The sequence below is a fragment of the Monodon monoceros genome, unplaced genomic scaffold (assembly GCF_005190385.1).
Source record: "Monodon monoceros isolate NGI ecotype Baffin Bay Population unplaced genomic scaffold, NGI_Narwhal_1 Super_Scaffold_12, whole genome shotgun sequence".
Classification (NCBI taxonomy): domain Eukaryota; kingdom Metazoa; phylum Chordata; class Mammalia; order Artiodactyla; family Monodontidae; genus Monodon; species Monodon monoceros.
The window spans coordinates 165662198-165687899 of record NW_021703768.1 but is presented as its reverse complement, the minus strand read 5'-3'; the positions used below and the strand labels follow the sequence as shown (position 1 = coordinate 165687899).

General features: G+C 40.8%; 1 protein-coding gene and 1 pseudogene across 1 annotated transcript; both read left to right on the top strand.

The window, feature by feature from the left end:
- The window catches only part of LOC114892221, a 51182-nt pseudogene that overhangs the window by 4718 nt on the left and 20762 nt on the right, over positions 1–25702 (top strand).
- LOC114892791 (zinc finger protein 709-like) lies at positions 1379–9648 on the top strand. The gene is made up of 4 exons (XM_029218063.1): positions 1379–1388; positions 2052–2178; positions 2383–2443; positions 2854–9648. The coding sequence occupies exons 1-4, from the start codon at positions 1386–1388 to the stop codon at positions 4838–4840; spliced, it is 2178 nt and encodes a 725-aa protein (XP_029073896.1). The 5' UTR covers positions 1379–1385; the 3' UTR covers positions 4841–9648.

The following is a 25702-nucleotide window of genomic DNA, read 5'->3' as shown; positions in this document are numbered from 1 at the left end:
ACGAGGCATATGGAATCTTAGCTCCCCAACCAGGGATCAAACCTGCGCCCCCTACATTGGAAGGCGAAGTGTTAACCACTGGACCACCAGGGAAGTCCCTGGTGCTTATTTTTACATGACATCTTTATTTCTTCTTTCCCAGTTTTAGAGAGAGTGTTTTGCCTGTGACCTCAATGCTCTGATGGGTCTAAGAAGACTTGTTCAAGTTTTTTTCATTTTTTTCCTTTGAGGCCAGGAATGATGACTTCTAAGCTCCTTAAATGCCAGATTAGAACCTGTAAGTCTCTGTCTTCAATTTTTGATGATTGCTGACTGCTTTAAAACCTCATTCATTCTCTTTACACTTTTACCCACATCTATACAAAGTGATCAGAAAGCCTTAGTCCTTCTTCCATTGGCAGTGGCAAGAGATTCAATCCTCCTAAGATCCTGCTCTTGTGTGTGAACCCTCATCCTAACCCAGCCCCTAACTTCAGTTTTTAAAAGTCCAATTACCTTTCCTTGCTTGTGAAGCCATTTCTTGAAAGCTCCGGAGAGGCCTGCCTTACTTTCCTCAGATACCTCAATTATTTAGGTAATAAAACCTTTCATACACTATTGGCAATGTGTGCTGTCATCAGCAAAGGGATTCCTATCCCCAGGGGTCAAACTATAATGTTCCTGTAAACCTTGTTGGAGCTTGGAAATTAGAGAAGTTGGCAGGGCAGCCTCTAGAGTGGCTGGTCAGGAAATAACTTTCTCCTGCAATTTGAAAATGGAGATTTTATTTTCTTTAGGAGGAAAGCACTGTTGAATCCTTTGTGTATTTCATACTTTTGGGCAGATTCACCATCAAACCCTTGTGATTTTCAGTGAATGCACTTGCAATCTACAACCCTTAATCTGTTCCTCAAGGTTAGAAAGGCACAGGGCACTGTGTTCTAGATCTGCCATAAAGAGATCTTCTGGCATATTGTCTCACTCTGTGTGGCTACGTATGCCTCTTAAGCAGCCCTGAGGTACATGACTATAGAAATTTTGTGGTCTGTGTTTTCATGCTATCTTCCTACTGTCTGCGCCAATTAACTATAAGTGCCAGTTAACTTTCTAGTGCATCAGATCAAACAAAGAGAAAGGAAAAACTGAATCTGTGGTAAATATTACACAAGTTAACAGCACTATTTCCCCACAAGAATATTTTTTTTTTGTCACCTACATCTGACTACTTATAAAGGCCTGGATTACTTTACGGCCAAATTGGCCAGCTGGATCCTATTAAATATTTTACAGTTTTCTTGGACTCTTGTTTGGTGATGGGAATAGAAGAAAAAGCTTCCAGTTCAGCACTATGTTCTTATTCATAAAAGTTTGTGCAGATTTGACCCTCCGCCTCATAAGTGCTAAAAATGGTATGTAAAAAGGAAGGAGATGAAAGAGTTTTTCCTCAAAAGGTATTGATGGTCTTAAAATGGTAACATTCGTTTCATTTGTATATCATGTCTGTCACTTCCCAACATGTTCTGGACCCTGCTGTTAGTGAGAAATGAGATGTAATGTGATCAGAGTAAATATTTCCATGTTCATTATGCTGCTAAATTTGTGAGGAAGTAGAGACAGAGTAAGTTCCTGATAATCAAGTCATAGAATAAATGTTTGGATATGACAGAATCATACATAACCTTCATATAAATAGTGTATATGGCTTCCCTGTGGCACAGCAGTTAAGAAACTGCCTGCCAATTCAGGGGACATGGGTTCGATCCCTGGCCCAGGAAGATCCCCCATGCCACGGAGCAACTAAGCCCGTGTGCCACAACTACTGAGCCTGCGCTCTAGAGCCCGTGTGCCACGACTACTGAAGCCCGCACGCCTAGAGCCTGTGCTCTGCAACAAGAGAAGCCACCACAATGGGAAGCCTGCACGCTGCAATGAAGAGTAGTCCCTGCTTGCTGCAACTAGAGGAAGACCCAAAGCAGCCAAAAATAAACACAAAACAAAACAAAGATGGTGTATAGATGTCTAGTCCTGTCAGTGTCATTCATCCTGCTATACACATATTTGGGGTATTTTAGGACTCGGTAGCCATTGAAGATGTGGCTGTGAATTTCACCCTGGAGGAGTGGGCTTTACTGAATCCTTCACAGAAGAAACTCTACAGAGATGTGATGCGGGAAACCTTCAGAAACCTGGCCTCAGTAGGTAAGGGTGACAGCTTTCCTTTACTTTGTCAATTAGGGAACAAATGTTTCTTGCTCATTGATGGTCTTCTAAGATGTCCTATGTGGAAGGAAGGATGTTGGTATATAAACTAGGCCTGGTCACAGCCAACAATGAATATAGAATCTAATAATTATTTTATAATTTCTAATATTTTGGATTCGTTTTTCTGCATCTGCAATTTAGGGAAAAAATGGGAGGATCATGACATTGAAGATCAGTACAAAAACCAGGGGAGAAAACTAAGGTAAGTCACACTCACAACAGAAAGTAGTGCCTTATATGAGGGTCCTGGTATGTGATGAAATTTTAAAAGAAGGGACCTAAACACATAATGCCTGCTTGACATTTATTTATTCTCAGAAAAACTTTCCCCCAAATACTTTCTAATATGTGACATAGATACTAAGTGTTTGGAAAATAGTTCTCTTGGAAACAGTATTAACAAGCCCTATATGTGAATATCAGTGTTTTGATAATTCCAAGAGTGAAGTCTTCTTGCAGGGCATTTCTTATATTCAATCAAAAACAATTCAGGGAAGGGAGATAACCTACACTTTTGCTATAGATCATAAAAATGTAGTTCAAATATCCTACTAATAAATATTAAATTGTTGGTAAAGAAATCATTACTAACGCAATTCTCATTTTTTACAGAAGTCATGTTGTAGAGAGACTCTGTGAAAGTAAAGAGGGTAGTCAATGTGCAGGAAACTTCAGCCTTATTCCAAAACTCAGTCTGAAGAAGAAAACTACTGGAGTGAAACTACATGAATGCAGTGCATGTGGAAAAGTCTTTATGCATCATTCATCCCTTAATAGGCATATCAACCGTCATAGTGGGCACAAACTGTATGAGTATCAGAAATATGAAGAGAAGCCATATAAATGTAAGGAATGTGGTAAAGCCTTCAGTTATCTTCAGTGTTTTGAAAAACATGAAAGAAAACACAGTGGACAGGAGAACTATAAATGTAAGGAATGTGGGAAAGCTTTTCGTTTTCGCACATCCTTTCAAACACATAAAAGGATTCATACAGGAGAAAAGCCCTATGAATGTAAAGAATGTGGGAAGTCCTTTATGTGGCTTACAACCTTTCAAAGACACATGATAACGCACACTGGAGATACTCCTTATAAATGTAAGGAATGTGGGAAACCCTTTAAGTGGCTCACAACCTTTCGGAGACACATGATAACACACACTGGAGATGCTCCTTATAAATGTAAGGAATGTGGGAAAGTCTTTACTTTTTTAAGTGCACTACAAATACATGAAAAAACCCACATGGGAGAGAAACCCTATCAATGTAAACAATGTGGAAAAGCCTTTAGATATCGTCGAACTTTTCAAACACATGAAAGGATTCACACAGGAGAGAAACCCTATGAATGTAAGCAATGTGGTAAAGCTTTTATTTCCCGTGTAGGATTACAAAACCATGAAAGAAATCACAATGGAAAGAAATTCTATGAATGTAAAAGATGTAGTAAAGCATTCAGTTATTCCAGTTCTCTTCGAAAACATGAAAGAAATCATACTGGAGAGAAACCCTATGAATGTAAGGATTGTGGAAAAGGTTTTATTTTTCTCTCAAGCCTTCGGGCACACATGATAAGTCACTCTGGAGATGGACCTTATAAATGTAAGGAATGTAAGAAAGCATTCATTACTCCCAGTTCATTTCAAATACATGTAAGGACTCACACAGGCGAGAAGCCTTATAAATGTAAACAATGTGGGAAAACTTTCAATTGGCCCACTTCCATTCGCAGACATGAAAAAAGTCATAGTGGAGAGAAACCCTATGAGTGTAGGCAATGTGGTAAAGCCTTCAGTTGTCCCAGATCCTTTCAAAGCCATGAAAGGAAACACAGTGGAGAAAAGCCTTATGAATGTAAAAAATGTGGTAAAGCCTTCAGTTGTCCATATTCCTGTCGAAAACATGAAAGAAATCATGATGGAGAGAAACCTTATGAATGTAAAGAATGTGAGAAAGCCTTCAGTTCTCTCATCAAATTTCAAAGACACGTGATGAAGCACACTGGAGATGGACCTTATAAATATAAGGAGTGTGGGAAAGTCTTTGATTGTCCCAATTACTTTCGAAGTCATGAAAGGATTCACAGTGTAGAAAAGCCCTGTGAATGTAAGGAATGTTGTAAAGCCTTCAGTACTCCTAGGTCCCTTCGAAGACATGAAAGAACTCATACTGGAGAGAAACCTCATGCATGTAAGGAATGTGGTAAAGCCTTCAGTTATCCCAGTTTCCTTCAAAAACATGAAAGAAGTCATACTGGGGAGAAACCCTATCAATGTAAACAATGTGGTAAAGCCGTCAGCTATCTCAGTTCCCTTCGAAGTCATGAAAGAACTCATAGTGGAGAGAAACCCTATGGATGTAAGGAATGTGGGAAAGCATTCATTTTTCTCTCCAAATTTCGTTTACACATGATAAAACACACTGGAGTTGGACCTTACACATGTAAGAAATGTGGGAAAGCCTTCGATTGTCCCAGTTCATTACGAAACCATGAAAGAACTCACACTGGAGAGAAACCGTATGAATGTAAGAATTGTAGTAAAGCCTTCAGTCATCTCCGTTCTTTACGAAACCATGAAAGAACTCATATTGGAGAGTAGCGCTTGGGAAAGCCTTCAGTTCTGTCACTAAATTTTCAAGACATGTGGTGAAGGACACTGGAGATGGACCTAATAGTGTAAGGAATGTGGGAAGGCCTTCGATTTTTTTCAGTTCATTATGAAATCATGAAAGAACTCACACTGGAGAGAAACCACACGAATGTGAAAATTATAGGAAAGCCTTCGATTGTCCCAGTTCTGTTCAAAACCATGAAAACACTCATAATGGAAAGTAGGCCTATGAATGTCAGGAATGTAGGAGAACCTTCAGTTGTCCCAGTTCATTCTGAATACAAAAAAAGAATTCACACTGGAGAGAAACCCTGTGAATGCAAACTGTATGGTAAAGCCCTCAGCAATTCCTATTATGTTCAAATATGTGAAAGAACTCTTACCAGAAACTGAACATAAGGAATATTGGAAAGCCTTTATCACACAACATTTTAAGGACACAAGATGGTGCACACCATGTAAGCATGAGGAATTGGGGAGGTTTTCAGTCCCATTTTCTTGGGAAAGAACTCACTCTAGAGAGAATTCTGTTAAATATAAACAATATATGAAAACCTTCATTTGCCCTACATCCTTACAAAACCATGTGAGAATGTACACTGGATAGATACCAAGTAACTGAAAAGTAAAGCAAACTATTCAGTTGAAACAAATATTTTTGTAGTCATGTGAAAACTGCACTGGAAAAAACTCATGTTAATGTAAGTAATATGGGTAAGCCTGGTACAAATTAATTCATGTAGAATACTCAAAGTTACAGTATGGAAGAAGTGTTATAAACTTTAAACATATATTGTCTTTATCAGTGGCACATTCTTAAAGTTATTATCTGTAGTATGGAGTAGTACTTACTTTTGCAAGTAAATATTGAGGTAAGATAATTCTGTAGGTACTCTTTAGGCAATTGTTCCTAAGTTTAATAGGTAATTTTATCCTTTACTCAGTAAAATTTTTGTTTTTATTTTGAAGACTCTTTGATCCATGGGTGAATTGAAGTGCATTTCTAATATGTAAGTGGGGTTAATTTTTATATAATACTCTTCTGCAAATAAGAGAACACTGAAAAATGACACTTTGGTACTTGTTTGTTTATTGTACTGGCCTCCTGCAGCAAGTACTCAACATCCCTTATACATTATATACATATTCCACCTTTACTTCTTAAGAGAAAACTAACTTTTCATTGGCCTGAAGAGCTTTATTCCATTTCTTTGCTAACAATGAGTTGGCATATATTTGTAAGTATGCAAAGTTCATCATATACTCTCATGTGAATTATTGTTTTCATCTTTTGTCCTTTGTTATTTGTCATTCCTTCTGGCTGAGATTTGGGCTATGGAATTTGCATTAAGAGAGACCTGTGAGGGCTTCCCTGGTGGCGCAGTGGTTGAGGGTCCACCTGCCGATGCAGGGGACACAGATTCGTGCCCCGGTCCAGGAGGGTCCCACATGCCACGGAGCGGCTGGGCCCATGAGCAATGGCCACTGGGCCTGCATGTTCGGGGCCTGTGCTCCGCGACGGGAGAGGCCATGGCAGTGAGAGGCCCACGTACTGAAAAAAAAAAAGAGAGAGACCTGTGAGAGGACAATAAAATTTAGAGTTGGAGAGGACCCTTTTTGACTCTGTTACGTCAATGTGAGTAATGTTGTGAATTACATTTTCTAGACTCTGTTGCTTTTATGGCCCCATGTTAGAATTCACCAAAGCCTAATTTACAGGTAACTTGAAATGCAGATGTGAAATAGGATTAGGTAGATTTTGGAGCCACTTGTATGGAAAGAGACACACAAGAAGCATAGGGCCTTTGCAGACACTTGCTTCCAGCTCATTTTCCTCATTTTTTGCTCTGCCAGTCAGGAATATTCTCAAAACTGAAGAGAGTCCAAGATGGTGGAGTAGGAAGACCCTGAGCTCACCTCCTCCTATGGGCACATCAAAATTACAACTGTTTACCAAGCAACTATTGATGAGAAAGACCTGAACACTAGCAGAAAAGATCTTCTACATGTAAAGATAGGAAGAAGGACCCACAACGAGACCAGTAGGAAGTGTGGAGAAATGTTAGTCAAGACCCATTACCCACAAACAGGAGGATAATTACAATTGCAGAAGTTGTCCCAAGGAGCAAGGGGGTCCAAACCCCACATCTTGCTCCCCAGCCTAAGGGCCCTGCACTGGAAAGACAAGCCCCCAGAACATTTGGCTTTGAAGACCAGCAGGGCTTACTTTCAGGATACTCAGAGGGCTGTAGGAAATAGAGACTCCACTCTTCAGGGATGCACATAACATCTCATGTGCTCCAAAATCCAGGGCAAAAGCAGTAATTTGAAAGGAGCCTAGGTTTGACCCACCTGCTGATCTTGGAGAGACTGCTGGAAAAGCAGGAGGCGACTGGTGTTTACTCTCGGGACATAGACACTGTGACAGCCCTTTTGGGGCTGTCCACAAGGTTACTGGTGCTGACAAGTGTGGTTTTGGAATTGTCCTTCTAGCTTATCAGCACAAGAGACCTGCACTACCCACCAGCCTGTTGGCACCAGTATTGGGATACCTCAGGCCAAGCAGCTAGCCAGGTGGGGATGCAGCCCCACCCACCATATGGCCAGCTGCCTTAAGACACATTGAGCCCCCAGTTGCCCTGGCACTGGCTCTGGGACCCCCGAGGCCCCACAGCCAGCTGTTGGGGCCCAACCCAATATACCAGTGGGCCTACACCAGGATCCAGCCCCATCCACCAGTGGGCCAGTACCAGCTTTGGGACACCCCAGACCTTGTAGCCGTCTGTGACAGAAATAAGCCCTGCTCACCAGTGGGCTGACACCAACTCTGAGACCCCCAGCTTACTGCAGCCAAAGACCTCAGGATCTGGCTCCACCCACCAGTGAGCTGGCATTAACCCCAGGACCCCCTGGGCCTCAGCCCCACCTACCAACTCTAAGACACCTTGGACCCTTCAGCCAGCCACCCTGGGATTTGGCCCCAGTCACCACCAGGCTGACAGTAGATTTGGGGGTCCCAGGCCCATGACCTCCCACCCTGGAAACTAGCTCCACCCACCAGTGGGCCAGCACTGGCCCTCGGACCCCCTGGGGCTCTATAGCCAGCCACCTCATGTCCTGACCCTACCTACCAACAGTCAGCAACCTCCCCACAAGGCAGGACCTGGCAACCAACTGGACCAAGGGGCAGCCACACCTAGTCAGCCCGCTGCACGAGAAGGACCCACATAGGGGGCACACCTAGAGCATATACCTATGGTGTCCAGAGGAGAGAGCACTGCTGGCACACATAGGACGTCTCCTACAAAAGGCCACTTCTCCAACGTCTGGAAACAAGCAATGTGCCAAATACATAGAAATTTAAAAAGCAAATTAGGCAAAGTGAGGTGACAGGAATATGTTCCAAACAAGGAACAAGATAAAACCCCAGAAGTAGAACTAAGGAAGCAGAAATAAGCAATCTGCTTGTTCAAGGTAATGATCATAAAGATGCTCAAAGAACTTGGGAGAAGAATGGGTGAACAGAGTGAGAAATTAGTCATTTTTAACAAAAATTTAAAAAATACAAAGAACCAAACAGTTGAAGAATACAATAAGCGATACTTCTAAATACACTAGAAAGAATCAGTAGTAGATTAGATGATACAGAGGAATGAATCAGCAACTGGAAGACAGAGTAGTGGAAATCACTCAATCTGAACAGAAAATAAGGAAAAAGAATTTTTTTTAAATGACAGTTTGAGACTTCTGAGACAACAAGAAGCATACTAACATTCTCATTATAGGAGTCCCAGAAAGAAAGGAGAGAAAATGGGCAGAAGACATATTTGAAGACATAATAGCCAAGAACTTCCGTAACCTGGTAAGGGAACAGACATCCAGGTTCAGGAATTACAGTCCCAAAAGGACCAATCTAATCCATATATATATATATTATTGTATATATTTATATTATAATATATCATGGAATATTAACCATAAAAAAGAATGAAATTTTGCCATTTGCAACATTGTGCATGGGCCTAGAAGGTATTATCCTAAGTGAAATAAGTCTGACAGAGAAAGACAAATACTGTATAATTTCACTTACTTTTGGAATCTAAAAAACAAAACAAATGAACAAACATAGCAAAACAGAAACAGAGTTACAGATACTGTGTCAAACACGTAGTTGGCAGAGGGAGAAGAGGTAGGGGAGGAAAGAAATAGGTGAGGGAGACTAAGAGGTGCAAACTTAGAGTTGCAAAATGAGTCACAGGTATGAAGTTTAAGGTGTGGGAAATATAGTCAATAATTATATCTTTGTATGGTGAGAGATTGTAACTAAACTTATATTAGTGATCATATTGAAATGTATAGGAATATCGAAACACCATGTTGTATAACAGGAACTAACAGTGTTGTAGGTCATTTATATTTCAAAAACAAACTCATAAAGAGATCAGATTTCTGATTACCAGAGGCAAGGTGTGGGGGGAAGGGGAAATTGAAGGAAGGCAGTCAAAAGGTACATACTTTCTGTTATAAAATAATTAGTACTAGGGATGTAATGTACAACATGAGAAAGTCGTTAAAGAGAGTAAATCCTAAGAGTTCTCATCAAAAGGAAAATAATTCTTTCTATTTCTTTAAAAGTTTGTATCTATATGAAGTGAAGGATGTTCACTAACCTTATTGTGATAATCCTTTCATGATGTATATAAGTTAAATCATACTGTACTCTTTAAATTTATACACTGCTGTATGTCAATTATTTCTCAATAAAACTGGAAAAAAAGAGAATATCCTCAAAACCACCAGACTGTTTGACTTCCATTTGATCAGAGCTGTAGGCTTCCACAGTGTTTTCCAAAGTTCAACCTAGAAGATTCAGCACAGTTTGGATTTTCCTGCAAGCCCACTGTGTCCACCTGGCAAGAAATTTAGACTGTTGTGGTTGAGAATATCCTCTGAACACTGTTCTCTAGACTGTATTCATATAAGCTCTAATTTGTAATAACACCTTGGTCTGTTAATACTGCTGTTGACTTTGTGCTCCTGATTCCCCTTTGTGTTGCAGTCCAAAAGAACTACCTGTGAGTTTGTTCCTGTTCTTCACTGTGCAGTGACTGCTCAGACCCAGTCCTTCCGTGTAGAATCAGCACCTTCCTCATATCAGGCAGATTCTCAGTGTTTCCTTTTACTCACATCTGAGTGTAATCCCTGAATATGTTTTCAGTTCTCTTTGATTGTATATGATTCAAAGCATGTGCATTAATTTCTGTAATGAGTGCTTTTGTAGCTTTTTCTTAGAAATATTTTATTAGCTGTTTAACAAGCACTCATCTGCTAGGAAATAACTGTGTTTTTCATTTCCTGAGAGGGTATATTAAATATCCCATTGTAATTATAGAATTTCAGATCAACTTGTAATTTTCTCCACCTAATCATTATACATTGAGTCAATATTATTGTGCATACAAGGGCAGGTATTTTTACCTCAGGCACTTTTTATTTTTTATTCTTTTATACTTATAATTTCTGTCGTGAGACTAGTTTCTTATTCATTCATAACACCAAGCACTTAAATCATGGTGTTTTCTGTCCCGTTTTGCCAAGACCACCATGATCACGTCTGTTGTCAAGGAGAAGGAGGGGTGTAATGAGTTCTTATACTAGGAATGACCACAAAATGTGGGGTGTAACAGTAACGGTGCACTTGAGGACTTCCTATTGGATTTTGACTTGTGTTAGATGATTTGATTGCTATTCAAGGAAGCAAGACATTATTCTACATTGGATGCTGTGAGGAAGTGAGCCAAATTCTGTCATGGGTAATCATAATAGTTATTATCTAACAAGGCAGAAAGAATGGCATGATGTTGAAGTTAATTTTTTTTTTCTTTTTTGCGGTACGCGGGCCTCTCACTGTTGTGGCCTCTCCCATTGCAGAGCACAGGCTCCGGACGCGCAGGCTCAGTGGCCGTGGCTCACGGGCCCAGCCGCTCCGCGGCATGTGGGATCTTCCCGGAACAGGGCACGAACCCATGTCCCCTGCACCGGCAGGCAGACTCTCAACCACTGTGCCACCAGGGAAGCCCTGAAGTTAATTTTTAAGAAGTACCAATCATTAGTGAGAAGAGGGGAATTTGGGTCATTTAAAATCTTTAGGGAATTCCCTGGCAGTCCAGTGGTTATGACTCCGCACTTTCACTGCCGAGGGCCCCGGTTCAGTCCCTGGTTGGGGAACTAAGATCCTGCAAGCTGCAACTAAGATCCTGTTTTTCTGGTGTGGCCAGAAAAAACAAAAAACAAAACAAAAACTTTAGAATCTGTTCTCTTTTATTATTTATAGAGATACGGTTTTCATTTTGTCTTTGTTTTCATTTTGATCCATCATGGTCACAGAGTAGCTTTGTCTGATGATGGATGGTGTCACATTTTTCTCTTCAACAGGATATATCTAGGCCTTGTGGGGAGTGTGAGGCCAGCTCCCAGTCATCTGAAACAGGTTTTGCCTTTCTTGTCTAAATACTGAAATATTTCCTGCAGTGTGCTGGATGATTTTAAAAGAAGTACACACTTAAAATATATATTTGTAATGACAAACTCCTTAGCAAATTAGATTTTCTTTTGTTATCTCCTTTATGAGTCAAGTGAAGCTTACAACTTTTCTCTCTTTTTTAGAGAACACAAACCAAGCAAAGGAAAAAGTCAGGATACCTGGTCCAGTGAAACCTTCTTGCTCAGAGACTAATCTCTTGATGCTAATTTTTCAACATTCCTCATATGCCAGGCAGTGTAGACTGAAAACATATACAGTTTAGCAAAAATTTCCAGGCACTCTAGGCTCTGGATATGGAAGTATAAAAGAAGTTCTTGAACTTCTGGGTGCTTATATTTTTGTAGGAAAAGAGAGATGGTTAAATAAGAAACCTTTGCTTTTATAAAAGAATATAAGTGTGGGAAAGGAAAGGATGACAGGTGAGATGATAGGGAAGGGAGGGTATGCTGTATATCTTTTTTATGGAGGGTAGTGGCCTCAGTGAGTGAGGATGTCACCACTGATCATTTTTCCATCTAACATCTTAAGATACTGAGGAACTGCTTGGATGTGGATGTAAACAATACTTCAGTCCTGCGTTCTTGGGATTAGCAGCAGTGGTTGGTATAGACATGGTTCATCTTCATTTTAGCCATGGTTAAAAGTTTTAGTGCATGTGCTGTTTGATCATGAGTTTGGACATGGGTATCTGGGATGTGAGTTTCCCCTTTGCTTTTGGCTATCAGTTTTCATAGTATTTATGTTTCTGATTAGCATTTGAAGGGAATTGAAATTGCCTTTTGATTTGGCGTTATCATTTTGCTGCTACTTAGACCGACGGACACAATTTGTACCCCATGAAACTTTCGAGTTCCTTTGGGTTTGAGTAAAGGTCATCTGCACAGCTGTAGCTCATCATTAGTTTTCCTATGAGTAGAGTGATATCTGTGCAAGTCCAATATGATTTCCTCGTTGAAACACCAAAAATAGCTATGGCTGTTTAGAGGGCAATTATCCAAGGAGTAAATGAGGTAAGCTGCAATCAGAGGTATCATTTTGAGTAATATCTGAATGGAGTGGGAAAAGAGGTATATTTGACGTCCTCAAACTAGGATATTTTCTATGCCTTCTTATAAGAGGAGTAGCTGGGAGGTTTATGCACAAAGCCCTCAAAGCTCATTTTTTTTCTGTTTTCAGGGATCATATCCGTGTTTACATTTTCACATGTTATGGAAGGTAGGGGAAAAGGTGACAGTTTGGTTTCATTAGACAGCGGTGGAAGTTCAAACTTGCTCCCCTTATTTTTCAGTACTAATTTATGCTTTCTTAGCAGTGTTGAATGTGACTTTACAATTATTAATATCTCATTTGATCTGTCCCCATCATTCCTCCCACATACAAATGAAGAAAGTTAAGCATGGGGTCTTAACTTAATTCATATAGCTGATAACAATGAAATCTCCCAGTTTTGAAAGCATAATGTGTGCCACTCTTCTGGGCAATGGCAAAAATCGCAAACTCAGAAGAACACAAAGTTTGTATCAATATGCAGTTTTACAGATACAGAGTCAAATTTTCCATTAAGACTCAAGGCAATATGCTGGTCAATTTGTATGACATTCTGGAAGAGGCAACGATATAGGAACCTAAAACAGATCAGTGGTTAAGGGTGGGAAGGGTTCAGTACAAACAGGAGAGTTCTTTTGGGGTGACAGTGTCCTCCATCTTGATGGTGGTATAACTATACATTTGTGAAAACTAACAACTACACTTAACATAGTATATATATTGTTAGGAGGGGGAAATTTCTCCCTCTACCTGTGTTGAGTTCTTGTGGCTAAACTAATAATAAAATTGATAGCAGACAGATTAACATGAGAAAAGAAAACATTTTAATTCATGCGCATGGAAGTCCCATAGAAATGGGACCTAAGAAGTAGCCAAAGCAGGCAGCTTTTGTACTTTTTAGACAAAGAAATAATAAACTTGTGTGGAATTGACAGGACAAAGAAACTTAGGTTTTGGGTGCCCAATTAGTGAAGAATCTAAACAGAGTTTGGGCTTGGGGTAGTGAATTAAAGAAGTAACAGGGTTCATTTCTATAGGCTTCTTCACCAGAATTCTCTATCTTCGGTCATAAGGGTATCCTGCTACCTCCATATGCAAGCAGTGGACCCTTCACGTAAGAGATTTCTTTCCTGCTTTCAGGAAGAGTCAGAGTATCCCTCTTGCGTTATCCATTTCTTTTTTCTTTTTTTTTAATTAATTAATTATTTTTTTATTTCTGGCTGCGTTGGGTCTTCGTTGCTGTGCATGGGGGCCGGTTGTGCGCAAGTGGGGGCTACTCTTTGTTGTGGTGTGCAGGCTTCTCATTGTGGTGGCTTCTCGTTGCGCATCATGGCCTCTAGGCCCACAAGCTTCAGTAGTCGTGGCACGTGGGCTCAGTAGTTGTGGCTTGCGGGCTCTAGAGCGCAGGCTAAGTAGTTGTGGCACATGGGCTTAGTTGCTCTGCGGCATGCGGGATCTTCCCAGACCAGGGCTGCGAACCCGTGTCCCCGGCATTGGCAAGCAGATTCTTAACCACTGTGCCACCCGGGAGGCCCCTATCCATTTCTTAAGTAACTTTAATTCAAATTAGGACTTCCCTGGTGGTCCAGTGGTTAAGACTCCCTGCTCCCAATGCAGGGGGCACAGGTTCGATCCCTGGCTGGGGAAGATCCGCATGCTGCATGGTGTGGCCAAAAAAAAAAAAAATCCAAATTAATCAATATAAAATTGAGGCACATTTTGGCCCCAACAGTGTATACTACTTAATAACTAATAGAAAGCAACAAAAATGCTTTCACATGCTAGGAGAATGTTAAACTCTCCGAAACCATGATTTTTACATGTTCCACAATTTCTTCTACCCTCTGGGATCCTTCTTCAGAAGAATGGAAGGACTAGGAAAGGAATGGGCCACAACAGGACTTTTCTTGGTACCAAATCTGATTTAGGAAAATCGCTCCAGGGCTACATCTGCTCTCGCTGTCATTCACATAACTGGTGAGAAAGTAATAGAGCTTTCGGAGTCCACCTCTGAGTTGACTCCAGGTTTCTCGGGTCATATCTCGGCAATGCTGTGGCCTGACACAAAGGTGCATGTAACAGACCTCCCCAAGTGGAAAATGGCTGGGTGTGTCCTAATCTAATCCTTGGGCATCAACATCACGTGTTCCCAGAGCCGGTCTTGAGACCATTTCCAGCTTATATTTCCCATCTCTAGCATACTCTGTGCCTTCTTACCAGTAAACACGTTTAAATGCAACACTGTCTCACTCTGGCAGTTTTCTTTGTTGTAACTCCAGGTGACTGTGAGGTGAAGCAGTGACAAAACCCAGAACCCATGTCATGAGGCTCAGCGCCCTCAGACACAATATTCCCCATTGTCACATAAGCAACAGCGTTGCACCAACAAGCATGGTTCCACAATAGTCTCAAAACAATAATGTCATAAAGGGACACCCTGCCTTGCCCTAAGTCTAGTAATCACTCAGGCAGACCCCACTGTCAGCAAACCACCCTCTCTTTGTTCTCTGGCACATACTACCCCGTGCTTTCGGCAGCGTATGCACCGACCACGCGCGGCTTCCTCACCTCAGTGTCTGCCTCCACAGAGAGTTGGCCCTCTGCTGCTGCGGCTGGTGTCTACCCTTTCCTGGTGCAGGAAAATCTCTGCAGAACTCCTGACCCGTGGCCTGTGGGAAATGGTGATCTCAGCCAGACCCTCCGCCTCTGGGGCCCCTTTGCTTCCCAGAACTCTAGAATGCAACACGACACTGTCTCCAAATAAGATGCAGGAAACGCCCGGGATCCCTGAAGTGCACAGGCGCAGGAGGTGGTGCCTCCTCCTTAATCGGAGGACAAGCTCCAGGTTTCTCAAGAGGGAGAAATGGGCGGAACCATGTCCCCACCTGCTCTTGCAACAGCTTTCAGTGCTTTCCAGGGTCCCAGAAAGTGCTCTCTGTGTGGCTGGGAAACCTGGGGTCCGAGGTCTGGAGGCCGCCTCTCTCCCCATCAGTGGAAGTTCAAGTAGGGGACAGCGATCAAGGGCTCGGTGGGGACGGCCTGTGAGGCGGACCGGAGCGACCTCAGTGCGCAGGTGAGACCTGGGGGGTGATGGATACCATACGGAGGAGACCTCCCAGAGGACATGGAGGCGGAGTGAGAACACAGAAACCTTTGTCGCCCTCACTGAGCTTCCAATGGGAAAGTAAAGTGAGGAACGGTCACACTGTGACCGGTGCTTTTCTGGAAGTGATTATAGAAGCGTGAGTGCCCTACTAGTAGGTGGTGTGGTGAACAAAGCCAAAGAAATATCCCTGTGTGCTTAAAAGCTGACATTCTAATAGAGAAGAAAGAAGATATCTAAGTAAAATTATAGCATATCTGATTGTGATTAGTCCTAAACAGAGAAAGAAAACTGGGGAGGAGTGCAGAGGGCTTGAGATCCATGTGTCTATGGGAGCATCTGTGTGTCTGAGCCATTGACTCTGAGGATTTTGGGTCTGTGTCTGCGTGTGTCCTCCTGTATGTGCCATGACAACATCCGTATGATTTTGTGTGTCTGCCTGAGGAGTTATGTGTATATATCCTATGAAATCTGAAATGCTTTTATTTCATATTCTTGCCTAATTTCCCTGGTAGCGCTTCCCTTACAATGTTAAATAGAACTGGTTAGAGCAGACATCTTTGTCTTGTTTATGATCTTACAGAGAAGGTGTTCAGGCTCGCTGTGAAGTATGTTGTTACCTCTGAGCTTTTTAATGATGCCTTTTTTCAGGTCGAGGAAATTCTCTTCTAGTCATAGTTTATTGCATTTTCCTCGTCAGGGGGTACTGAACTTTGTCAATAGCTTTTTGCATCTAATGAGATGATCATTTAGATTTTGACGTTTATTCTATTAATAGTTTATTAATTTTAGTAAATTTTAGGATTATTTGTTCTAGTTCTGTGAAAAATATCATGGGTATTTTGATGGGGTTGCGTTAAATTTGTAGATTGCTTGCCATAGTATGAACATTTTAACTATATTAATTCTTCTAATCCTTGAACATGTGGTATCTTTCCATTTATTTGTATTGTCTTCAATTTCCTTCATCACTGTCTTATCATTTTCAGACTCTAGGTCTTTAACCTCCTTGGTTAAATTTATTCTCAAGTATTTTGTTCTTTTTGATGCAATTGTAAATGGTATTGTTTTCTTAAATTCTCTTTCTGATATTTCATTATTAGTGTATGGAAATGCAACAAATTTCTGTATATTAATCTTGAAACCTGCAACTTTACAAATTTATTTCTTAGTTTTAATAGTTTTTTGGTGGAGACTTTAGTGTATTCTAAGTAAAGTATCATATCATCAGCAAACAGTAGCAGTTTTACTTCTTCCCTTTCAGTGTGGATGCCTTTTATTTCTTTTTCTTTTCTGACTTTCGTGACAAGGACTTCCAGTACAATGTTGAATAAAAGTAGGGAGAGTGAGCATCCTTGTCTTGTTCCTGATCTTAGAGGAAAAGGTTTCAGCTTTTCACCACGGAGTTTGATATTAGCTGTGAGTTTGTCATAAATGGCCTTTATTATGTTGAGATATTTCCTTCTGTGCCAACTCTGGTAAAAGTTTTTACCATGAATGGATGTTGAATTTTATTAAATGCTTTTTATGCTTCCATTGAGATGATCACGTGATTTTTATCCTTCCTTTTGTTGATGTGGTATATCAGACTGATTGATTTGCAGATACTGAACCATCCTTGCATCCCTGGAATAAATTGCTTTTAATCATGGTGTTTGATTCTTTTTATACATTGTTAAATTCAGTTGCTAATATTATATTGAGGATTTTTGTGTCTATATTCCTCAGTGATATTGACCTGTAAATTTTTTTGTAATGTCTTTTTCTGATTTTGGTGTCAGGGTAATGGTGCCCTCACAGAATGAATTTGGGAGTGTTCCCACCTTTTCAATTTTTTGGAATAGTTTGAGAAGTATAGTTATTAGCTTTTCTTCATATGTTTGGTAGAATTTCCCTTTAAAGCTGCACAGTCTTGGACTTCTGTTTAGGAGAGTTTTTTAAATTACTAATTCAATTTCACAATTAGTGATCAGTCTGTTCAGATTGTCTGTTTCTTCCTGATTCAGTCTTGGAAGATTGTAAGTTTCTAGAAATTTATCCATTTCTTCTGTGTTGTCCAATTTTTTGACATATAACTGTTTGTAGTGTTCTCTTATGATATTTTTGTGTCTCTGTGATATCAGTTGTAATTTTTCTTCTTCTATTACTTAATTTTTTAAATAAATTTATTTATTTTTGGCTGTGTTGGGTCTTCGTTGCTGCGCATGACTTTCTCTAGTTGCGACGAGCGGGGGCTACTCTTCGTTGTGGTGTGCAGGCTTCTCATTGTGGTAGCTCCTATTGTTACAGTGCACAGGCTCTAGCCATGTGGGCTTCAGTAGTTGTGACACGTGGGCTCAGTAGTTGTGGCTCATGGGCTCTAGAATGCAGGCTCAGTAGTTGTAGTGCATGGGCTTAGTTGCTCCACGGCATGTGGGATCTTGCCAGACCAGGGATTGAACCTGTGTCCCCTGCATTGGCAGGCAGATTCTCTACCACTGCACCACCAGGAAAGCCCTATTACTTATTTTATTTGGGTCACCTTTCTTTTCTTCTTGATGAGCCTGGCTAAAGGCTTATCAATTTTGTTTATATTTTCAAAAAATCAACCCTTGCTTGATTTTTTTGCTATTGTTTTTTCTCTCTGTTTTATGTATTTCCTCTTTGATCTTTATCATTTCTCTCCTCCTGCTGACTTTGGGTTTTTTTTTTTCTAATTCCTTTAGATGGTAGGTTAGGTTTTTTATTTGAGATTTTTCTTGTTTCTTGAGGTAAGCCTATATCACTATAAATTTCCCTCTTAAAACTCTTTTTGCTCCTCCCATAGATTTTGGAAAGTTCTCTTTTTTTTTTTTTTGTGCCACACCACATGGCTTGTGGGATCTTAGTTCCCCAACCAGGGATCAAACCCGTGCCCCCTGCAGTGAAAGCGTGGAGTCCTAACCACTGGACTGCCAGGGAATTCCCAAGTTGTCTTTTTATTTTCATTTGTCTTGAGGTATTTTCTGATTTCCTCTTTGATTTCTTCATTGATTCATTGTTTTTTTAGTAGCATGTTGTTTAGTCTCCATGTGTTTGTGTTTTTCCCATTTTTCTTCCTGTAATTTCTAGTTTCATACCATGTGGTCAGGAAAAAATGCTTGATATAATTTCTGTTCTCTTAAATTTGTTGAGATCTGTTTTGTGGCCTAGCATGTGATCTATCCTGGAATACATTCCATGTGCACTTAAAAGAATGTGTATTCTGCTATTTTGAGATGTAGTGTCCTGTAGATATCTATTAAGTTCAGTTGGTCTAATGTGTCATTTAAGACCACTGTTTCCATATTAATTTCCTCTCTGGAAGATCTGTCCATTGATGTAACTGGGATGTTAAAGTCCCCTACTATTATTGTATGACTGTAAATTTTTCCTTTTATGACTGTTGAGATTTGCTTTATTTATTTAGGTGTTCCTATATTAGGTGCATATATGTTAACCAGTGTTATATCCTCTTCTTGTATCGAACCCTTTATCATTATATAATGCCTTCCTTTGTCTTTTGTTATAGACTTTGTTTTCAGGTATATTTTGTCTGATATGAGTATTGCTACCCCAGCTCTCTTGTTGTCTCCATTTGCATGAAATATCTTTCTGTCCCTTCACTTTCAGTCCTGTATGTCTTTTGATCTTAAGTGAGTCTCTTGTAAGCATCATATAGATGGGTCTTGTTTTTTTATCCAATCAGATAACATGTCTTCTGACTGAAGCCTTAGTCCATTGAGGTTTAAATCATTATTTTATTAAAATGATTATTGATTAGTATGTACTTATTGCCATTTGTTCCTTGTTTTCTGGTTGTTTTTGTAGTTCTTCTCTGTTCTTTTCTTCTTCTTTTGGTTTGATGATTTTCTTTATGGTATACTTGTGTTCCTTTCTCCTTAGCTTTTGTGTTTTGTAGGTTTTGGGTTTGTGGTTACCATGGAGTTTATATATGTTGACTGCTAACTAGATCTACTTGTTTTAAACTGATAGTCATTTAAGTTCTTTTAATCTTCATACTAGCTTATTTAAGTGGTTGATCCACAGCCTTTACTGTATATTTGTTTTTACTGCAGAGATTTTTCCTTTTCTATGAATTCTTACTTCTTATATCAGCCTTCTCTTTTCCACTTAGAGGAGATCTTTTAACATTTCTTTTAGAATCAGTCTAATATTGATGAATCTTTTAGTTTTTGCTTGTCTGAGTTCTTTATCTCTCCTTTCATTTTGAATGATAATCTTGCTGGGTAGAGTATTCTAGGTTGTAGGTTTTTTCCTTTCAGTACTTTAAATGTATCTTGCTACTCCCTTCTAGCCTGCAAAGTTACTGAAGAAAAATCAGCTGATAGCATTGCAGGGGTTTCCTTTTATGTGACTCTTTGTTTCTCTCTCTCTCTCTCTCTCTCTCTCTCTCTCTCTCTCTCTCTGGCCATGCTGTGTGGCATGTAGGATCCTAGTTCCCTGACCAGGGTTTGCACCCATACCCCTTGCAGTGGAAGCATGGAGTCTTAACCACTGGACTTCCAGGGAAGTCCCCTCTTTGTTTTTCTCTTGCTGCCTTTAGAATTCTCTCTTTATCTTTAAATTTTGCCATTTTAATTATGATATGTCTTTGTGCGGGTCTGTTTGGGTTCAACTTATTTGAGACTCTTTGTGCTTCCTGTACCTGGGTATCTGTTTCCTTCTTCAGGTTCAGGATATTTTCAACCATAATTTTATCAAATACATATTTGGCCATTTTCTCCCTCTTTTCTGCTTCTGGGACTCTTATAATGCAAATTTTAGTATGCTTGTTGTTGTCTCAGAGGTCCCTTTTACTGTTCTTATTTTTTTAATTTGTTTTTCTTTTTGCTGTTCTGGATTATTTCCATTATTCTATCTTCCAGATCCCTTATCCATTCTTCTGTATCACCTGGTTTGCTGTTAATTCCTTCTAGTGTATTTTTCATTTTGGTTATTGTATTCTTTGGCTCTGACTGCTTCTTTTTTATATTTTCTAGCTCCTTATTAAAATTGTCACTGTGTCCATCTGTCCATCTATTCTTTTTCCTTGTTCAGTTAGCATTCTTTTTTTTTTTTTTTTTTTTGGTTGTGCTGGGTCTTATTTGTGGCAAGTGGGCTCCTTAGTTGCGGCTTACAGGCTCCTTAGTTGTGACGTCAGAACTCTTAGATGTGGCATGCGTGTGGGGTCTAGTTCCCTGACCAGGGATTGAACCCAGACCCCCTGCATTGGGAGCATGGGGTCTTATCCACTGTGCCACCAGGGAGGTCCCCAGTTAGCATTCTTATTACTAATGCTTTGAACTCTTTAACTGGTAAATTATTCATCTCTGTTTCATTAGTTGTTTTTTGAGGGGTTTCTTTTTTGTTGTTCTTTTGTTTGAAACAAATTTCTCTGTCTTTTCATTTTGCTTAACTTTCTCTGTCTCTATGAAATTAGGTGAAACAGTTACTTATCCCAAGGTTAAATGTGTGTCTTGTGTGGGAAGGTCCCTATACATTCTTGTGTGCCCAGTGGCTTTGGTTTGAGAGCTGGACCTGAAGTGACCACTAGTTTTATCTCATCACGTCACCTCAGGGTGTGTTGGCAGCTATCACCAGGTGGTCAATGGGGCTAGAGGCAGAGGGACTGAAGCCAGAGCTGGGTGTGAGCCAGGGCTTCTCCTATGCTGAGTGGACAATAGTGCCCTATCAGGGTGGGATCAGGTCCAAAGGTACTGGAGCAGAAACCCTCAGGGTCCAGTTCAAGTTGGTTCCATTCCCTCTAAGTGTGTGCTCTCCCCCCCTCAGTATTGGCACTTTTGCCCCAAAGGGGAGCAGTGCTGGAGCAAAAATGGGGGAAAAAATAGGTAGTTTGGACTTCATCAAATCAATGACTTTTGGAGTTTGGCAAAGATGGCAGAGTAGGAAGACCCTGAATTCACCTCCTCCCATAGGCACACCAAAATTACAAGTATTTACAGAGAAACTATTGATGAGAACAACCTGAAGACTAGCAAAAAAGATCTTCTACAAACTAAAGATATAAAGAAGAAACCACAACACGATGGGTAGGAAGAGCAGAGATGCAGTGTAGTCAAGACCCATGCCCATAGATAGATGACTCAGAAACATGAAGATAATTACAATTTCAGAGGTTCTTCCCAAGGAGCAAGGGTCCAATCCTCACATTGGGCTCCACAGCCCGGGGATACTGCACCAGGTTGAAGAACCCCCAGAACATTTGTCTTTGAAAGTCATTGGGGCTTACTTTGGGGAGAGCTAGAGGGTTGTGGGAAAGAGAGACCACTCTTAAAGGGCTTACACAAAATCTTACATGCTCCAAGACCCAGGGCAGACACAGTAATTTGAAAGGAACCTGGGTCAGACCCACTTACTGACATTGGAGAGTCTCCCAGAGAGGCAGGAGGCAATTGGGACTCATGCTGGGGACAAGGCGCTGGCAGCAGCCATTTTGGTGGGCTCATATTAGCATGACGACACTGGTGTTGGCGAACACCACTTTGGAATCCTCCCTCTAGCTTATTAGTGCCAGGACCTGGCCCCACATACCAGCTGGTTGGCACCAGTCCTAGCACACCCCAGGCCAAGCAGCTAGCCAAGCAGGGACACAGCCCCACCAACCAGCAGGCCAGGTGCTCTAAGACCCCCTGAACCTCCAGCTGCCCTGAGACCTGACCCTGCCCACCAGAGGGTCCAAGACCCAATCTCATGCACTGGTGAACTGGAAATAGTACCAGGATTCCTACAGGCTCACAGCCAGAGATTTCTGGACCTGGCTCCACCCACCAGTGGGCTGATACTAGCCCCAGGACCTGACTTCACACACTAGAGGGTGGGCACCAGCACTGAGAAACCCTGAGCCCTAGCCACACCCACCAATTGGCAGATACAAACCCCAGGACCACTGCAGCCAGCTGTGTGAAGACCTGGCCTACAATCAGCAGGCTAGTACCACTCTGGGTTTCCCTGGGCCATGGCCCCACTCACTGGAAGGCCAAGACCTGCTCTGGGACTCCCTGGACCACACAGCCAGCTGTTTCAGGAACCAGCACCAACCACTAGCAGGCTGACACCAGCCCCAGGACCCCTTCTCTGTGCCATAGCCCCATCCACCTTCAGGCTGACACTAGCTCCAAGAACACTGGCCCCGCAGCCAGGCACCCCAGGACATGACTCCACAAACCAGTGGGCCAGCACTAGCCCCCAGAACCCATGGGCTCCACAGCCAGCCTTGTCATGACCTGGCCCTGCCCACCAATGGGCCAGGACCAAGACTCCCCTGGATGTGCCATGACCTGGCCTCAACCGTCAGCAGCTGTCAACCTCTCTGCACAAGGCTCTCCTGGCAACCAACTACACCATGGGCCAGCCATACCTACCAACACGCCCATAGTAGTCATCCAACTAAAACAGAAAGACCCACACAGCCCACATGGATAGCACCCCTAGAGCCTATAGCTCTAGTGACCAGAAGGGAGTGTGCTGCTGGGCAACACAGGATGTCTTCTACATAAGGCCACTTCTCCAAGATTGGGAAACATAAGCAACCTACCAAATTCATTGATATAAAAACAGTGAATTAAGCAAAATGCAGCAATGGAGGAAAATTTTCCAAATGAAGGAGCAAAATAAAACCCCAGAAGTAGAACTAAGTGAAGTTCATATAAGCAATCTACCTGATAAAAAGTTCAAGGTAATAATCATAATGATGCTCAAAGAACTCCAGAGAAGAATGGGTGAACACAGTGAGAAGTTAGAATTTTCTAACAAAGGCAAAAAAATATAAAGAATCAAAAAGAGCTGAAAATACAATAACTGGAATAAAAAATACACTGGAAGGAAGGCACAGTAGTTTAGTTGATACAGAGGAACAGGTTAGCAAACTGGAAGAGGGCGCAGTGGAGATTACTCAAGCTGAACAGAAAAACAACAAAAAAAAATCTTTTAAAATAAGGACAGTATAAGATACAACATACAGCCTACTAATGTTCACATTATAGGGGTCCCAGAAGGAAAAGAGAGTGAAAAGGGGGCAGAAATGTATTTAAAGACATAGTAGCTGAAAACATCCATAAACTGGGACAGGAACGGGACATACAGGTTCAAGAAGCACAGAGAGTCCCAAACAGGATTAACCTAAAAAGGATCACAAGACATATTGTAATTAAAATGGAAAAACTTAAAGAGAATATTAAAAACAGTAATGGCAAAGCTCTAAATTGCATACAAGGCTATCAGCTGACTTTTCAGCAGAATCTTTGCAGGACAGAAGGGAGTGCCACAATATATTTAAGGTGCTGAAGAGAAGAATGTACAACCAAGAATACTCTACCTGGTAAGGCTTTCATTTAAATTTCATGAAGAGATCGAAAGTTTTGTAGAGAAGAAAAATCTAAAAGGGTTTAGCACCATGTTTTGCTGAAAGTTTTACTTTCATTTCAGGTTAATAGGATTCACTGGCAAATAACCACTCCACACTAAGTTAAGCAAAAATTTAAAGAGTTTATTGGATTAACACAAGAATACAGTATATCAATTAAGAAAAGAGTATTATAACTAATTAAGAAAGAATAATAGACGTTTATACATCACCAAATTGGTGAAGCACCTACATCCAGATCCAAGCAGCACTGGGAAGTCCCTGGAAGAGCAATCTGGAGTCCCATGTGGGAAAAAGCCCCAAGCAGTGTGTCTACCCCACAGGTGAGACTTCAGTTTGTTACTCAAAGGAGTCCCACTTCTAGCACCAGGCCCAGAGTGATAACAATCGGCCTACGTGCAAATTTGCAGCTCTGGTTATTGTTATAAATGCCTTGGTCTTAACTCGTAAAGTCTTGGAGTGTTCTCTGATCCCCTGGGGCTGGCCAGGCCCTCAGCGTTCAAGAAGCCCCCAGACTTACTCCCTATCTTATCTAATGATTTACAAGGTGTGCTGGTACCACCCCTGCTGGCCTGCATGTAGCTTGACACATAACCAGTTTTTAGGCTTGTTGCCCAGTCAGAGAGAGGTGTAGTGCCACCTCTGAAGCCTGAATAAGACTACTTTACTAGCTTCCCCAACACACCACCAAATCAGCTTTACAAGAAATGTTAAAGGGACTTCTCTAGTGGAAAAGAAAACACCACTATTAGAAATATGAAAGTTACAAGAGGAAAAATCTCATTGGCAAAGGCAAATATACAGTAAAGATAATAGATGAACTACTTATAAAGCCAGTAGGAAGTGTAAAAGACAAAAGTAGTAAAATCATCTATATTCACAGTAAGTAGTTGAGGGATACACAAAACAAAAGATATAAAGTATGATGTCAAAAACAGTAAACATTGATGGGGGTAGTAAAAATGCAGGGTTGTTAAAATGCATTTGAACTTAAGAGATCAGCAACTTAAAATAGTCTTATATGGCTACATATAAACCACATGGCAACCACAAACCAAAAATCTATAATAGATACACACACAAAAAGGATAAAGGAATTCAAACATAACACTAAAGATAGTCATCAAAGCACAAGAGGAGAGAGCAAAGGAAGAAGCAAGGGACAAAAAAGAACTACAAAAAAATCCAAAAATAAATAACAAAATGGCAATAGGTACATACCTATCAATTACTTTAAATGTAAATGGATTAAATTCTCCAATAAAAAGACATAGAATGGGTGAATGGATACAAAAACAAGACCCATATATATGCTGCCTCGAAGGGACTCACTTCAGATCTAAATACACACATGAACTGAAAGTGAGGGGATGGAAAAGTATTACATGCAAATGGAAACAAACAAACAAAAAAGGGTATCAATACTTAGACAAAATAGACGTGAAAACAAAGACTGGACAAAAGACAAAGAAAGACATTACATAACAATCAAGGGATCAATTCAAGAAGATATAACAATTGTAAATATATATGCACCTGACATAAAAGAACCTAAATATATTTTTTAAATATATTAACAGACATAAAAGGAGAAAGTGACAGAAACACAAACATAGTAGGAAACTTTAACACCCCACTTACATCAATGAACAGGTCATTCAAAAAGAAAATCAAGGAAAATCCCTGGTGATCCAGTGAGTAAGACTCCACATTCCCAATACAGGGAGCCCAGGTTCGATCCCTGGGTGGGGAACTAGATCCCACATGCATGCC

Excerpts from the sequence above, each read along its gene's own strand:
- LOC114892791 (XM_029218063.1), top strand. Across the intron at positions 2,179-2,382 it reads CAGAAACCTGGCCTCAGTAG|GGAAAAAATGGGAGGATCAT; the intron begins GTAAGGGTGACA and ends TCTGCAATTTAG. Across the intron at positions 2,444-2,853 it reads AACCAGGGGAGAAAACTAAG|AAGTCATGTTGTAGAGAGAC; the intron begins GTAAGTCACACT and ends CATTTTTTACAG.